This window comes from Hemibagrus wyckioides, linkage group LG04 (assembly GCF_019097595.1).
Source record: "Hemibagrus wyckioides isolate EC202008001 linkage group LG04, SWU_Hwy_1.0, whole genome shotgun sequence".
NCBI lineage: Eukaryota > Metazoa > Chordata > Actinopteri > Siluriformes > Bagridae > Hemibagrus > Hemibagrus wyckioides.
This window is the reverse complement of record NC_080713.1, coordinates 21,906,828-21,922,343: the sequence shown is the minus strand read 5'-3', so window position 1 is coordinate 21,922,343 and position 15,516 is coordinate 21,906,828. Positions and strand designations below refer to the sequence as shown.

The window sequence follows — 15,516 nt, the reverse complement described above, 5'->3', positions numbered from 1 at the left end:
TCTCTGCTCAGAAGTCTAATTCTAATGATAATGTCAAGAAAAAAACGTCAAGAAAAATGACAGTCAAAATAATGTCAACGGTACTGCACTGGCAGCATTCTGCTTATTAATTTCCACTACATGGTATATGGAATGCTGAGAAAATAACAAGATACTTGAAAAAGAAACCAGCCAAGTGACATTTGTGGCTAGATAAGAGATAAGATCTATGAGATAACGTGTTCTGCGGTATGGTAGGCCTGAGACCAATGTTAAACTTGTGTGTGTGTGTGTGTGTGTACGCATGTTCAAAAGTGTAGATCACTATAGAGCAAAAACAATGTACACTATCAATTAAACTTTATGTAAATGTTAAAAAAACACCTCTACAACCCAACACACACACACAAAGAGCTCCTTCTTGTCCTTTCACACTTACATAACATACTTAAACTCCACATCTGTACATTATTGACATTATAAAACAGATCTCCTTTTAAATATGGCCTCAGGCTTCATCTAAATCCCATATGACTGACAACTGGGCCAACATATGACGTTCCCCATTAAAAGCTATCAGCAATCAACAATTACACACTTTCTATGTGGAGCATTTACTATACAAGTCTCTGAGTAAGTTGTTATACTCCAAATGATAATGTACACTATATGGCCAAAAGTATGTGGACCATCACATCCCTTATTATTCCCTGTATGCAGATATAAGAAACTGTACTCTTCGGAGAAGGATTTCCAGAAAAATTTTGGAGCATGGCTGTGGAGATTTGCCAATTCATACATTAAGAGCATTAAGGCATGAGATCAGGGACTGATGCTGAGTGAGGAATCCAAGGGTTCAATCAGCATTGCATTCTAGTTTATCTCAAAGGTGTTCAGTGGGGTTGAGGTCAGGGCTGTGTGTTGGACAATCCAGTTATTCCACATCAACCTTAACACACCGAGCTCGCTTTGTGCACGGGGGCATTGTTATACTGGAACAGGTTTGTGCCTCTTAATTCCCCTGAAGGGTTTTTGTAATGCTACAGCATACAGAGACATTCTAGTCTAAACTGTGTGCTTGAATTTTGTGGGAAAAGCCCACATCTGGATATGAAGGCCACGTTTCTGCATACTTTTGGTCCTATGTAGTGTATTAGAACATAAGCATTAGTATAACACTTAAAATCTGAACTGCTGTTTGAGCCTTCTAACCAATCAGAAGTGAGCATTCATCAATGTTGCGGTTTAGAAATCTGTTAATAATAGAACTGATGGCTCAATTAGGCTCAAACATTTATTTTTACACCTAGAGAAATTTACATTTGATTGTAAATGGGAACCTAACAGATTTCGGAGTTCCACAATCTGGAATCCGAGCGTATTTAATTATGACCATGACATTTTAGCATCAGTGACAGAAACGGCTCTTTACCTTTAGTTCGACAAAACCAATACTTCTGCCGACGTCTCAGTTTTCTCAATCCACTGCCCATTATGTGTTTATTTCTAGCAGAACTTCTAGGTTGCTATAAGGATGGAAGAAGTGGTAAGACTTTGTTTGGCTGCCTGCTTCTTTGTGTCAATATTCCAACATGACAGTGATGATTGAAGTTCTGCTCCTCGTGAAGTTCACAGTAAAAGCCACTATCATAGTCATAGTGTCTGCCATCATCACCTACCAGAAGCAGTCCGGCTCAGACGCGACATCTTGAGACTAGAACCCAGACAATCCATCAGTGGCCATCATCAGAACTGTTCGAAATGAAAGAGAAAAGCACAAAGCCGGGAGAGAAAATGACAATACCGGGGGAGAAAGTAGCTGAAAGGGCAGTTCTGAAGCTTGTCTTCCTGTCAATGAATAGAGACCAAAAATATCCAGCATGGCTCCACTTCCTCAGCACTTTCCCGTCCCTCGCTCATTTACCTTTAAAATGACACGAAAAATAATTCCGAGTTTTCCACAGGCTCACACAGAAATGAAAAATTCAAGCAATTCTGATAAACACTTATGTTAGAATGACAATTCCTCTATCCCAGGAAGTGATGCTGGATTTCTTCAACTCCCGAAAAGGCTTCTTCACTCGTTCATCAAAACGGCTCACACTGTTTATGTCCTGGAAGCATCCAAGCTCAATTGAGGCCATCCTGGGACAATACACGGGGAAAGCCTACTTTGAGGCATGATTCTAGCTAAGCTGTCCTGCGTACAAGTGTCCTGGCTGTAGTGTAGCATGTGCAGTAGTGGTGCCACAATTGCCATGGTGTTCATGCTACACCCACAGAGGGAAAAACCATGAAGAAAAATAAGCCAGGAAACACCAGCTGATTGCAGAGCTAGAAAAACACAGAGAGGTCTCTCCAAAGGAAGAGCCAGAGGAAGAACTGGCGAGCAACTCGGCTGCACTGTAAATAAGCTTTCTCTGGTGTAACTACGTCACTCTGTTTGGACGTGCTACAAAAAATTACACGCAGTTTGATTACATACAAAAAAAATCCTTTCATTGTTTGTCTGGATGTTATCACTGACAAGCTGTAGGGGCACTTGAGGCAGGAAGGGTGAAGGGTCAGGCCTTTTTATAGATTAGAATCAGGAAGACAAATGAACAAGTGGGTGGGAGCTGGGAATGAGAAAACACTCAGAAGGATTGGAGAGTACGTATTTGTATGGTGTATGATGACTCAATTCTTAAGATTTGAAAACTATTTTCTGAACTTGTTTATTCTCTTGTGCATGTATCTCAACCAGAGGCAAAAGTTATAACATTAGGATATCCCTAAAAATAAATAAGGACAAAATGGAGGAGCATCGTGGGCAGTTTGACAGTTGGTGTCTTATTACAAACTATTGATTAGGTTCTTGTTCAATTCACTATGGAAACTTGATCAGATCGTAATGTCCACTATATAATCAAATCACGCTTTAGCAAGGTTTTAGATATGTTTCTAGCTCTTTATTATCCTTAACTAATGTAACCTTCACAGGAATTCGTAGGAAGGTGAATAAAACATTTCCAGAGCTATTCAGAGTCTGATTGGTACAGTCTGAACTGGATGGCCCTATTTATTTTAATTTCTTTCTTTATTTTTTTTCCCATTTCATTTCATAACATATCATTGAGTGTAACCTCCATTAACCTCCTCCTCCTCCTCCTCATGGTCAAGCATCTGTTCCTTTTTCTTCCACCAGCTATCTTTCAACACCTCCTTCTTTATTTTGTGTATATCTTTACTCCCACCCTCCACTCCATTTTCTCATTATGTCATCTCCAGGCCTCACTTGATATCTCAATATGTTTTCCTCTCAGGAGTTTTCCCAGAGGAATATGTTAGGCAGTGGAAGTCAGAAGAATTGCTTGCTGCACAGAAAGGATGTGCATCATCGCTGAGTGGCCTTGCTTGCCATGGGCTTTTCCCAAGGAAAAAAAACAGTGCAGCAACAGACAACTTATTCCGAAGTTCACCTTTTCAATGAGCCAAAACCTACTGAAAATCTGAAGTGAATTCATTTTCAATTCGAAAATCATTTTGTTCTTTCTATAAATGGCAGAGGGCATGGTGGCGTAGTGGTTAACATGTTCGATTGCCACATCTAGCACAGTGTATGCGGATATTTTTATGTTTCCTTGGGTTCTCCAGTTACCCATTCCCCCAGTAGGCTGATTGTCTATAGTGTGTGTTATAGTTATAGTGCGATTGTGCCCTGCAGTGCATTGCCACCCTGTCCATTGTGTCCCTTGCCTTTCGCCAGGAGTGCCCTGAGATAGACTCCAGGTTCCCTGCTACCCTGTGAGGGATAAGCAGTCCCGAATATAGATGGATATAAATAGTAATGTGTAGAATCAAAATTAAAGCAAAAGGACTGAATATGACCTTATAAGGTTACAGGCCAAGAAATATCCTACATTAAATAATGTTGTATTATCTGAATATCACATGCAAGTAATAAACAAAGTAAAATAAACACCGCAGGTTGGTTAGATTGGTATCAGTGGTGTTGCATATTTATGGATTTTGTGTGCTGGTAATAAAGTTTAATCTACGATAACACACTGTAGGTTAGAGCTGGCTACTAAATGTGTGGTGGCAGGAAATCACACAGAGTTACCGAGGTTTTAGACAGATCTTTGGGCAGCCTAAGAGTTTTTTTCTGCTGTTGGTATTACATTCGCCTAGGCATGAATGGAAATAAAAAAACTGGTACACATTGATTTGGTTAAAAAAAATGATTTTATGAAATCAAAGGTGTCAAAGTATACAACACGATCTAGTCAGAAAACCCCGATTTTGTTGAAAATCTGATTTGACTGTTACGTGACATTAAACAGCATGACAAGGACATGCAAGCATCTACAACAACACGATACAAGTGACAATCTTATCAAATTGCGTGTGTTCTGATGTTATGTTTCTTCTGTCTGGTTGCCTAATTCAGTCTTTTGCAGTTAAGTGAAATGGGACATGAGCAATTCAGATAGCAGGCAGAGAGTGAGCATGACAGCTGCCGAGCGGAGGAAGTGAACATATGTTTGGTTGGAACACAAAGCATGGCCTGTCTTCATGCAGACAGCACAATTTCCCAATGAACCAGAAATGCACAACAATGACAAGATTGTAGCGCCATCTTCTGGATTCATGCATCTTTAAAAGAGCCGAAAACATACATTTCCAACAAATAGCTTGCTGTTGTTGATCTTGAAAGGAAAAAAATGGGGGAAAAAAAGACAGAGACAGATCCTAAATGAGAAATGTATTGAAGTTTCCATGTGTGGTCATTTGTAATATCCTGACTGATTGTGTGTTAATGGATTTGGACGAAAGTTTTCCTGCAATAAGAGCTTTGCTTCATCTCTGATTACATATCTACCACAAGCTAGGGCATGTGGCCTCAAGCCAGTACCACCTCCCTCACTCATATCTCAAAGGAAATACTTTCACTTAGTAGCATACTTAGCTAATTGCTCTTGACAATACAGAGTTATTTGGAGTTAGAGATTTGCGTCAGTGTCATTTCAAGCATCTGGAAAAAGAGATCATGTTCAATGCAAAAAAAGTTAGACTGGATTAGTGTACTGCTTTCATTTCCCCCCCCCACTCCAATTATAACTATTATATTTGACCACTGCTCTCTTACCTTAAGTATTTTGACCATCACAAGGATTATGGGTTTACAAGCCTAGAATTGATCCAAACCCACAAGGCACTCTTACAGTAAAGTCCACTTTGAAGAGTCCATTACAAACAGCAAGCTTGTCCCCAGAGGACAAGTGTCAGCGCCACACTCAGTACAGCTGAGGCAATAATACTAACAAGTCCTGATTCACGCCAGCCAACAATCCCAGGAAGCCTTGCTTCTTCTTGTGTTGAGCAGCACAATCGAGTGCATTGTCTGAGGCTTAGAAGAAAAATTCAGTTCAACACTGCATGACTTTTCCTTGTTTAGAAAGTCTTGACCACGCAGAAAACATTCAGCTGCATGTGTCGCAAGTCTTATTAGGACGAAATTGCTATACTTTTTTTGTATCATTCTGAGCAGCTTTATTTTAATAACAATGTTTTAATCTTCGGCTATCAGAAATGTGTTAAAGTTATGATTCATGGCATGGTACAATATTTCATCAACAACAACATAAGCTTAATACGCATATGAGCATGCTAAAGATTCACAGCATTCAGAAATGCATTTCTTGAAACTTCTTGAAAAGACAAGGACATGTTCTGCTTAAATACAATAGACTGTTTTATGAGCTAATATTAATCCTAATAGCCACATGGTGTCAGAAGTATGAAAGCTAAAACAAAGGGCTTATTGAAAGCAGCAAGCACACAGATATAGAAAAAGTACTAATTCCTCATCCTGTTCTTTATAATGAAACAGAAGAGTGACTTGCACAACTCGCTTGCAGGAATATTCATTCACCTGACACCACTAAACATTTTATCCAGGTCAGGGATATGGAGTGTAAAAAGGGAAAGCTAGGCATGAGGCGGGGTGATATCATGGTCAGGACACCAGTCATCTATAGCCACCCACCTATAGCCAATTAAGAGTTGCCAATCCAGCAACTTGCATAGTCGGAGGAACCCTGAGAACCTGGAGGAAACCGACATGGGCACAGAAAGAAGGTGAAAAACTAAACCAAAGCTAAAGCTATGACACTGATGGTTTTCTCTGCCAGCACCGCCCCAGCCTCTTGAATGAACGCTTATCAAAATGCGCATAAATTTATATTCATCAACTTTATGCTTCACGATTAAGCCTAAAAACATTTCTACCTGATTTCAAGTTGAATTAAGTGGAAATGACTAAATCAACACTCAAACACTTCTCACTCCTACCCACGCAAATAAACAGTAATTAAACATAGCTGGAAAGTGGAGATTTAACCTAACGTGCAAACAAACATGAACACAAATGATTACAGAATTATTAACATGACATGCGGCCCATACTCATAGCCTCAGCAGTCAAGAAATGAGCCTAAATGCCTAATAAAGAAAAAAAAAAAAAAATCAACATGCCAAGTTACAGGCACAATGCTCGTGGAGTGAGCTAGAGATCATCTTGTATACTGACAAGCACTAACTTGTCCCTCAATAACTGAATACGTGTGCAATATTTCAGAATTAAACTTTCAGTTTTAAGTCCATCACTTCAATAGTACAAGAAGCGAAGGAATAAAGCAAACAAGGGTGCACAGTGTGAAGTTTGTTATCATACCAGGTGATTTTAGCCGTTGCAAAGCTGATAGTCTAGGTTGCCAAATATGTACAAGTCTTTTAACACTGAGACATTTCACAGCCATGGACTGGGTTGTGTCTCAATCAGATCCCTCATTCAGCTGTCAGGGTACTGATCAGACAGGCAGACATTTACGTGATTGTATCTCTCTCGCTTGCAAAATCTTTCACTGGAACCTTCGCTCTCTAAAAACCCACAATGCAGCGTGAACACCAGCGAGCATCGATGCTCACTATGTTTCCTTACCGGAAATATTTTCTAAAAATTCTAAAAATCCTAAAAATGAAAAAAATGGTGGTCAGACAACTCTCAAACAAAGTAGTTTGTTATCGTTGCTGCAGCTTTGAAATGTGTGGGTTTTGTTGGTAGTCATGTCCTTGGAAATTGACCCATCAGTGTCCAGGCTCAAACTCGAGTACATGATTCATGACCTAGCTAGGGGTCTGATCGAGACGAATCCATTAATTGACTGATTAAAACATAATTTCTTATCAAAAACCCACTCCAACTATTTCAATATTTGGCCCATTATGTAAAGGTGTGCTTTGCCTATTTATTAAAGCCAAAGAGCTGATTATGTTTTAAACATTTTACACCCAGAGCACACGTTCATTAAAACTCTGCATTATTTATCAGCTTACGTGTTTCTGAGTTGGCTCCTGATTTCGTTTTTGTCCTGTCTATCATAAACGAGTTAAAGGTTTTGCTGTGTACTAACACAGATTTCAGGTGATCCAGCTGAAAGTAGGGAGGGGGCTTGAGAAATCAGAGCATTCAACACATTTCAATTCATTATGCAATACATCTCGATTCACAAGGATTCTCTTGTGTGTCTTTTAATAACAAAATCCAAGGCACAGCAGTGATATATTTGCAGGAGCCCGAGTGCAGGAGTGTACAAAAGAGTAACCAGAGTAACCCATGACCAGTATGGACTTGCCTGCAAAATATGAAAGAACACAACAAGCAGTTCCACTGTATGCCACTGGAGCCAGAAGAAAATCCCAAAGGATATACCGTGCTTGCAAAATCAGACACATGATCACAGGTGTGTCCAGGTGTACTGTGAGGTCAAAGCAGAAATCTGACTAGACTGTTTCTATATTTATATTTGTAAACACCCAAAAGGTGATCCCTGACTCTAATCTCCAATCCAGTTCAGCAGGGTGTTAAATAATCCCATAGTGCTCCACCTGGATCTGAACTCACCTGTTTCTTCTTCATGCTGTTCACCTGATCCCCCGCTCCTTGGTTTCCTCCTAAAGGCGGTTCTCCTGAAGTCTCCCATGGCTTCTTTCTTAAGACACTGACAAGCCTTTTCCTCGCAAGACGAAACGAAAAGAGTTCGCTTCTCGAAAGTAAGAGACACTTCCAGTATCTTCCTCTTGGTTCATTTCCTCCCCATCCCGCAGTGATTTCGCCTTTAATCGAGTCCAAACGAAACGCTGCAGTTTGACGCTTTCAAAGTTCATGCACTTACCGCTTCGATCACCTTAACCACTACCAAGGCCCGCCCACCTCACTGTTCCTAACACAACGATTGGTCGATTTTCTCTCGCTCTCTCCAGGAGTGGCCAATAGAAAACGGTTCCTTGTGAGAAGAATAATCGGCAATGCACACAACCATATGATAAGGGATCTAATCTGATGGAAAGACTTGGTACAGTTTTCTCGAAATGTTTGCTTGACGTAAAGGCAAGGACTCCAGAAGTCATACTTACACAGAAATATGTCATATGTCACCGAAGTAAAGAGGCATAACAATCTTATCTTACACTAAGAAATATTATTAAAGCTGTAGGGTTAACGGAATTTAAACTGCAACCCAAGACCCAAGGCGTATCTTGGTTTTGTTGGTATTGTTCATTACACATAATATTTTCCTTATTTCAAATTAACACTCTCAACGAGTTATATATATATAGTATATATTTATATAGTTTTATCTATCTATCTATCTATCTATCTATCTATCTATCTATATGTATATATATATATATAGAGAGAGAGAGAGAGAGAGAGAGAGAGAGACATAGATAGATATACATATATGTTATAAGACACCAAGACACCACTGGTTTTTCAGTTTTTCTAGGTTGCACATTTTATTTATATATTTACATTTTATTTATCTATCTATCTATCTATCTATCTATCTATCTATCTATCTATCTATCTATCTATCTATCTCTCTCTCTCTCTCTCTCTCTCTCTCTCTCTCTCTATATATATATATATATATATATATATATATATGTAGAGAGAGAGAGAGAGAGAGATAGAGATAGATATACATATATGTTATAAGACACCACTGGTTTTTCAGTTTCTCTAGCTTGCACATTTTATTTGGTTGCACTTTTTTTTCAGCCCTATGTGTCCTGTACTGTCTTGTATTGTGTTGTTTTTTTCTTTGTAATTTCTGTCTTCTTGCACTGTTTGTACCTGGTTGCACACGTTGTACTTTATGTAGCTATAACTTTATGTAAACTTTCTGTCCCTAGCTCTGTGGTGTTGTTTCTGTTCTGTAGCTATATGCTGTATGTTGTCTATGTAGCACCATTTAATTTCTTTATATACTGCATGAGCTATATGCGGTTGAAATGACAATAAAGCTTCTTGACTGGACTTGAGTTTGACTGTACAAGAAAGTCCAAATGATTAAAGCTCCAAGTGCTAAAGAGTTACCACAGACTGGGACCTGAAAGAAAGCATTGTCCAACCAATTTAGGAAGCAAAAAAAAAACAAAAAAACATCTCCACAACACCCTAGTACAATACTTATTATACGAATATTAAACACTTTACAGAGGAAACCTAAACATAACATCCACTCTAGTCCAGATTTTAATGAAATTCACACCACTGTTTAAACATTCATCTTTTTCAGGTTAACTAAACACAAGCTGACCTGCTACATCATTAGACAGCTGTTTTGAAGAAAATTAGACAACAATTAGCCAATTAGGAAAGGCTTAACCATTTATTGATCACTTTAATCAGGTAATAAGTAAGCTTAAACAGACTTTACCAGTCCGTCAAGATGGTGTCCATGATGTCCAAACATATGGTGTTGGATCTTCATTTTTGTTCAGTCTATAATAAATACTTAAAGGATTTGCCTATCGTAAATTTCAGGTGATCCCTCTGAAAGTAGGGGGCTTGATAAATCCGAGCATCCAACACATTTAAATTATGTTGCTTAAAATAATACATATCGCTTCACAAAGTCACATCAAGGATTCTTCCATGTGTCTTTAAACCTTGCCAGTTGGTGAAGATGGTGTCCATGATGTCCAAACATATGGTGCTGGATCTAATTAATCACATCTTTTCTTTAACGAATCCCCAAAATGTATGTATTTTCCTGTACGAGTGAATAATAAAAGCTAAGGTGCAACATCCATGTATATCACAGAATTAGGCTCTGCATTTTTAGTCATATAGCACAATTGTGTATGTAATAAGTGAGTGAATTGTAGTGATTACTTGTAAAATACTGCTCTGTTTTTGAGATGAATAATTATTACTTGCAACTTACTGTATAGGTTTTCAGGTTTCCTTCCACCTCCCAAAAGCAAACCATTATGTGGATTGGCTATAACTAATTGCCCCTCCCTTCATGTGTGCATAATGTCCTGTGATAAACTGGTGTCTCATCCATGATGTGTGCCTACCTTGGGCCCTGGAGGGATTGACTCATCACATTACATGGTCGAAGCAGTTACTGAAGATGAATGAACATGACATATTGCTATACTTGTTCTAGCATTCTACTCTTAAAAAAGTAATAAAATAAAAAAAAATAAAAAATCAGTTTTCAGTCTTTACATTTTCAACAAAATGCTGTTTCTCAAGGACCCACATCACACCTCATTTTTTTTTATTAGCCTTTGACAACATGCAGAACTGAATTTTGAGTTCAGATTTTATTTCATGAACAAATACATAAATCATGACATTATCAACAAGTGAATACATATACACACACGAAAGAAAGAAAAAACCCCACTGTATCATTATGTCCTGCTGTCACAACTATGCTTTCATCAGTAACAAGGAGGGTGATTGTCCAGTTCAGTGTATGTCACTTCAATTCCTTTCTGGACCACTGTGCATATCAAGCAACCACAATATTTCAAACCGAACACAATCAACTCATACAGAACAATCAAAAGCCCTTCCATGTAAACTAAGAGATATGGTACCAGAAGTACCAGGAAGACTGAATCAGGCATCTCAATAAGTCCATTCATCAAATTCTCTTCTGTGAGTGTCAATAGAGAAACTCAACTTTGTTCCACTTTCTTAAAAGATACTTCTATACTGAGGGAGTGCAGACTTCATTTGTTAGTTCAGCAACGTTTTTTTATTAGAATACGTAGGAATTCAGAAAAAGTATCTGAAATTGTTCTGCTGGTATGTCTGACAGTATAATAAAGACCAAATAATTACTGAGATTATTAATGCATTTGTGCTTAAATCACGGGTGGGAGACGGAGAGAGGAGAAACATTACACCCATAATTACCTTTTTTTTAGTGAAAATATGAAGCAAAACATTGAGGTTTGGGATTTCACAATGTGAAAAGTTTCAGCACAGCAGGATCAGACCAAACTCTAGCCAGTATTCACTATCTGAGCTTTAGAGTATCACTCACATTCATACAGTCATCCCTAGCTTGCTCATATTAACTGTAAAAAAAGACAAATCAAGTATAAAATATAATCTTTATGAAAAAAAAAATGATATAAATTAATAAAGTACACCTTATGCATAGCATTATAACTAAACAATATTATCAGTGTAATGGAAACATAATGAAAGGTTTCACGCAGGCCAAAACTGAATGGCTCTCAACCACAAATTACCTTTAGGGACAGTGTTTACTTTGGTTCAACCTGGTTCTGGTCTAATTAACACCTCAAGCAAATCTTATATTGTCAAATAACACTTTCTTGGTTTGACTAAAGAAAATCAACAACAATTTTATACCTTTTTCTTATCCACTCATTAATCCCATGACAATTAATTCCAAATGTGAGAAATGGAAAATATTGTTAAACATCTATGCATTTTACCAAACCTCTTAGAATCTTTTAAACATATTTTTACGTTTCGGATTAAAACCCAATATTTTAATTACTCATCTGCTGAAGTTCTAAAAATCCACAGCAAAGCTGCACCTTTCAGTTTCAAACGAAAATGAATTCCAGTCACACGAGATTGCAAATAAATAGAAACACAACTCATTAAACATAAATAAATAGATAAATACATGACTAAATAGTCCATTCCAGGCGTTAGTATCCACTCTTTCTCTTTCCATTGGAAGGTGTGTTAATTATTATCCAATGAGAGCAAAGGAGTGCACCATAGTCTTGGCTCACCAACGCAGGTTAAAACAGGGTGAGTCCACTTGAGGTCACACAGAAAGAGGAGCACCTAACAGGATGTTTAAAAAGCATGTCCCCTGGTTAGTTCCTCCGGAAGAAGGCAGGGCCATAGGAAATGGTGGGATGGGATGGGAGGGGACGGTGGGAGGGGCTAAGGTCCAGGTATATTGGAGTGATGTGCCAGGCATTTAAAAGGGTCGCATGGAAGTCTAGAGGTGACGTCTTGTAGCTCGTTCTCTTGAAGTGTTATCACAATATTAGTACTACATCGATGAGAGAGGGAAAAGAAGGAAGGGGGGGGGGACATTACGATTATTACATTATTATAGAATTTTATACATCATTAAGATGTTCAATATCTAAGACAAATAAAGGACACACAGCATACACAGAATTATAATTATGCTGACAAACTGGTATACAGAAACAAAGACAAGCAGCTCTGAGAATGAAATGAATGTATGTTATGCTTCACTAAACGATGAGTGCTTTTTTATGTGCATGATGATAAAGCTGTGCTATCAGTCTGAACCTGTTGTATATTAACTAAGGGCTCTATAGAGTTTAATGGGAAGTCACGTTGTAATGTCTTGTAATGAACCTGACCCCATGCCAAAGCAAATATAAACTCAGGCTTTGAAGTGAGACATGAAGCACTGAAGGAAATGGTTATAGTATAAGTATGCTCAGTTAAAGCATATGTATTATAAAGCATCTAGAGTGTTTACTCTACTTGGTAACGAAACCTCTAGGGCAGGTTACCTGCGAGCCGTGAATACTCTCCCACTCCTCACTTGTCGGGAGAGTGGCGGTACTGATGCAGCAGGCTGCTGACAATCTACAAGAGACTGATAAATTAGACAGATATACAGGAATGACAGTCAGGGTTAGTGACACATACATGCACACTAGGACACACTAAAACACAACAGGAATGACTTACATGAATGAAAAACAGATACAACATGACAGTGGAGTTCAGTGAGGAGATGAATCATACACAAAATGGATGCGTGGAGTCTAACATGAGTTGTTTGAGATTTTTTACTTAAAAAATGATTAACGAGTAACTATCAATGGGCAAACATTTATGGTTGAAGAAAAAAAAAAAGCCAAAGGGGTTTTGCAGAATTTAAGATTGCTAAGAAGCTGTTAAAAGCATTTTGCTGGTAGTATAGAAGCTTAGTGATAAAAAAGAATATACATAAAACAAGGAAAGAGAAAGAGATTGTGCCAAAGGTGCTATTACAGCTCCTACTGCCAGGATCAGTTGTTTAATGTAATAGAAAGATAGATAATGAGACAGACAGACAGACAGACAGACAGATAGATAGATAGATAGATAGATAGATAGATAGATAGATATTATCATAACTACTACAACTAATAATAAAGACAACAAGAACAACAGGAATAATAATGATAATAATAATAATAATAATAATAATAATAATAATAATAATAATAATAGGACCTGAATAACTTAAATAATAATAATTTTAAAATATAGAATGGAAAATAATAAATAAATATATAACAAATCTACATTTGCTATAGGGGGTCCTTGTTATTTTTTATTTCCTTGTTTTCAGATTTAGATATATAAACATTTTTGTGGAGGTGCAAACCTATAGAATTTTAGACTTTTTTTGTTTAAGAACTCTGACCAATTAAAATAGTCTATACCATTTGTTTCTTCTAACTAATAGTATTCATGCAATTGATTAAACTTCGTTTAACATTAAACTTATAAATTAAACTGATAAATTATAATCACAATCCTGTAGCACTAATTCTCTTTAGGAGGCAGGAGGAAACCATATTTAATAGAATAAAAGAATTTCGAGCTAATCCTAGTGCAGGCTTGAACAAGTTTGTCAAGCAATTTTGTTTCTCAGAATAACTCAGATGACAGTCAGATATGTTTTAAGAAGGTCTGAGGCACACTTTCTGTTTGAAAGGACATAGTCTCCTTTACGTGTGCTTGTAAATAGATCATAAAATTGGAACAGCACATTGTTTTCCACCTTAAATACACAACCCCATGATTCATACGCCTTACGACAAAATGGGCGGTCCTGCATCACTCTGACATAACCTGAGCTGCAGACTTGGACAAAGTTGAAATCGTTCTATCAGACGATTTGTCTGAGTTCAGGGTCTGACTTATTCATGCTGATCTAATGTAGAACACACCTGAGAGGCATCACTGACCAGAAACTCTCGTCAAATGTGTTTTGGCCCCTAGCCCATGTGTTTTATGATAAATGATGTATCCTATACAACAGACTACACACTCCAGAGTCTGCTGGGACACAGCTAATGGACAGTACAAAGCAGACGTAAGGGCATATCCTGAGTCTGCATAATGCACACACTGCAATCCCATATGCCGTTTCCTTAAATAGCACAGATGAGTCTGACTGCATCGTTAATTAGACGCTGTGGCCTTGAGCTTATTTACAAGCTGCATTTTATGCAAAATATTTTGATTTATGAGTAGCATTCAGACATTATGCTAAAGGTAATCAAAATCAAGCCTGATGGTGGAAAGGCAGCTTGGTGCAGGAATGCACACCAGCGTTAAAGAGACGGTGCGGTTTCTGCACTTATGGTAAATGACTACTAGATGGAGCCTCTGCTATTGCTTGTGGGTGACTCCGTGGTCGTTCTATTGATTTAACGTTTCTAAATATGTATGAAAGGTCAAATACATTAAAAAATAAAGTGTCAAATAAATAAGTTAAAACATATAAATATTAATTAATCCTTTCTACAGCACAAACCCGCCTGTCCCCGCCCACTATAACTACACAATTGAGGCGTGTTCAGGTTTGTAGATTTATGTACCCTGAAATAATTACTAATATAATAATTTTAATCTATCTATCTATCTATCTATCTATCTATCTATCTATCTATCTATCTATCTATCTATCTATCTATCTATCTATCTATCTATCTATCTATCTGTCTTGTCTGTCTATCTATCTATCTATCTATCTATCTGTCTGTCTGTCTGTCTGTCTGTCTATCTATCTATCTATCTATCTAGAAGTTGAACTTTTATGGAGGCTAAATAGCACAGCGTTCACGGAATCACCCATGCAGTCGTCTAAATGCCATTTCATTTAGAGAGAAGATTAAGGATTCATTTTAGCTTTCTACATAATTCAGTTCTACATCGAATATCTGTTGAAGGCTTCTACATATAACAGTGAAGTCTTTCTCTCAGATGGAATCTTCACGGCACTACATTTAATTGAGACGCTTTAAAAGAGACTACATGACAAATCATAAAGTAAAAGCTATTTAGATCAACCAGAAGAACATGGAAATGGTTCAACAGTATCATCACAGTGCAGAAGAAGTTTATACCCTGTTGTTTTCATAAAACCATAA

At 37.6% G+C, this 15,516-nt stretch overlaps 2 protein-coding genes across 6 annotated transcripts in view; both read right to left on the bottom strand.

The window, feature by feature from the left end:
• Positions 1-8,213, bottom strand: part of fgd4a (FYVE, RhoGEF and PH domain containing 4a) — a 60,385-nt gene extending 52,172 nt beyond the window's left edge. The window contains exon 1 of one of the 3 annotated variants that reach the window (XM_058387639.1): positions 7,928-8,213. In XM_058387639.1, the coding sequence (XP_058243622.1) occupies positions 7,928-8,006 (79 nt within the window). In that variant the 5' untranslated portion in view covers positions 8,007-8,213. The other 2 variants (XM_058387641.1, XM_058387640.1) reach the window with 2 other exon arrangements.
• Positions 8,214-10,628: 2,415 nt separating this feature from the next.
• The window catches only part of bicd1a (bicaudal D homolog 1a), a 37,732-nt gene continuing 32,844 nt past the window's right edge, over positions 10,629-15,516 (bottom strand). Inside the window, exons 8-9 of one of the 3 annotated variants that reach the window (XM_058387093.1) lie at positions 12,877-12,962; positions 10,629-12,377 (exon numbers count right to left, since the gene is read on the bottom strand). In XM_058387093.1, the coding sequence (XP_058243076.1) occupies positions 12,266-12,377; positions 12,877-12,962 (198 nt within the window). In that variant the 3' untranslated portion in view covers positions 10,629-12,265. The remainder of the gene's footprint in view (positions 12,378-12,876; positions 12,963-15,516) is intronic. The other 2 variants (XM_058387094.1, XM_058387095.1) reach the window with 2 other exon arrangements.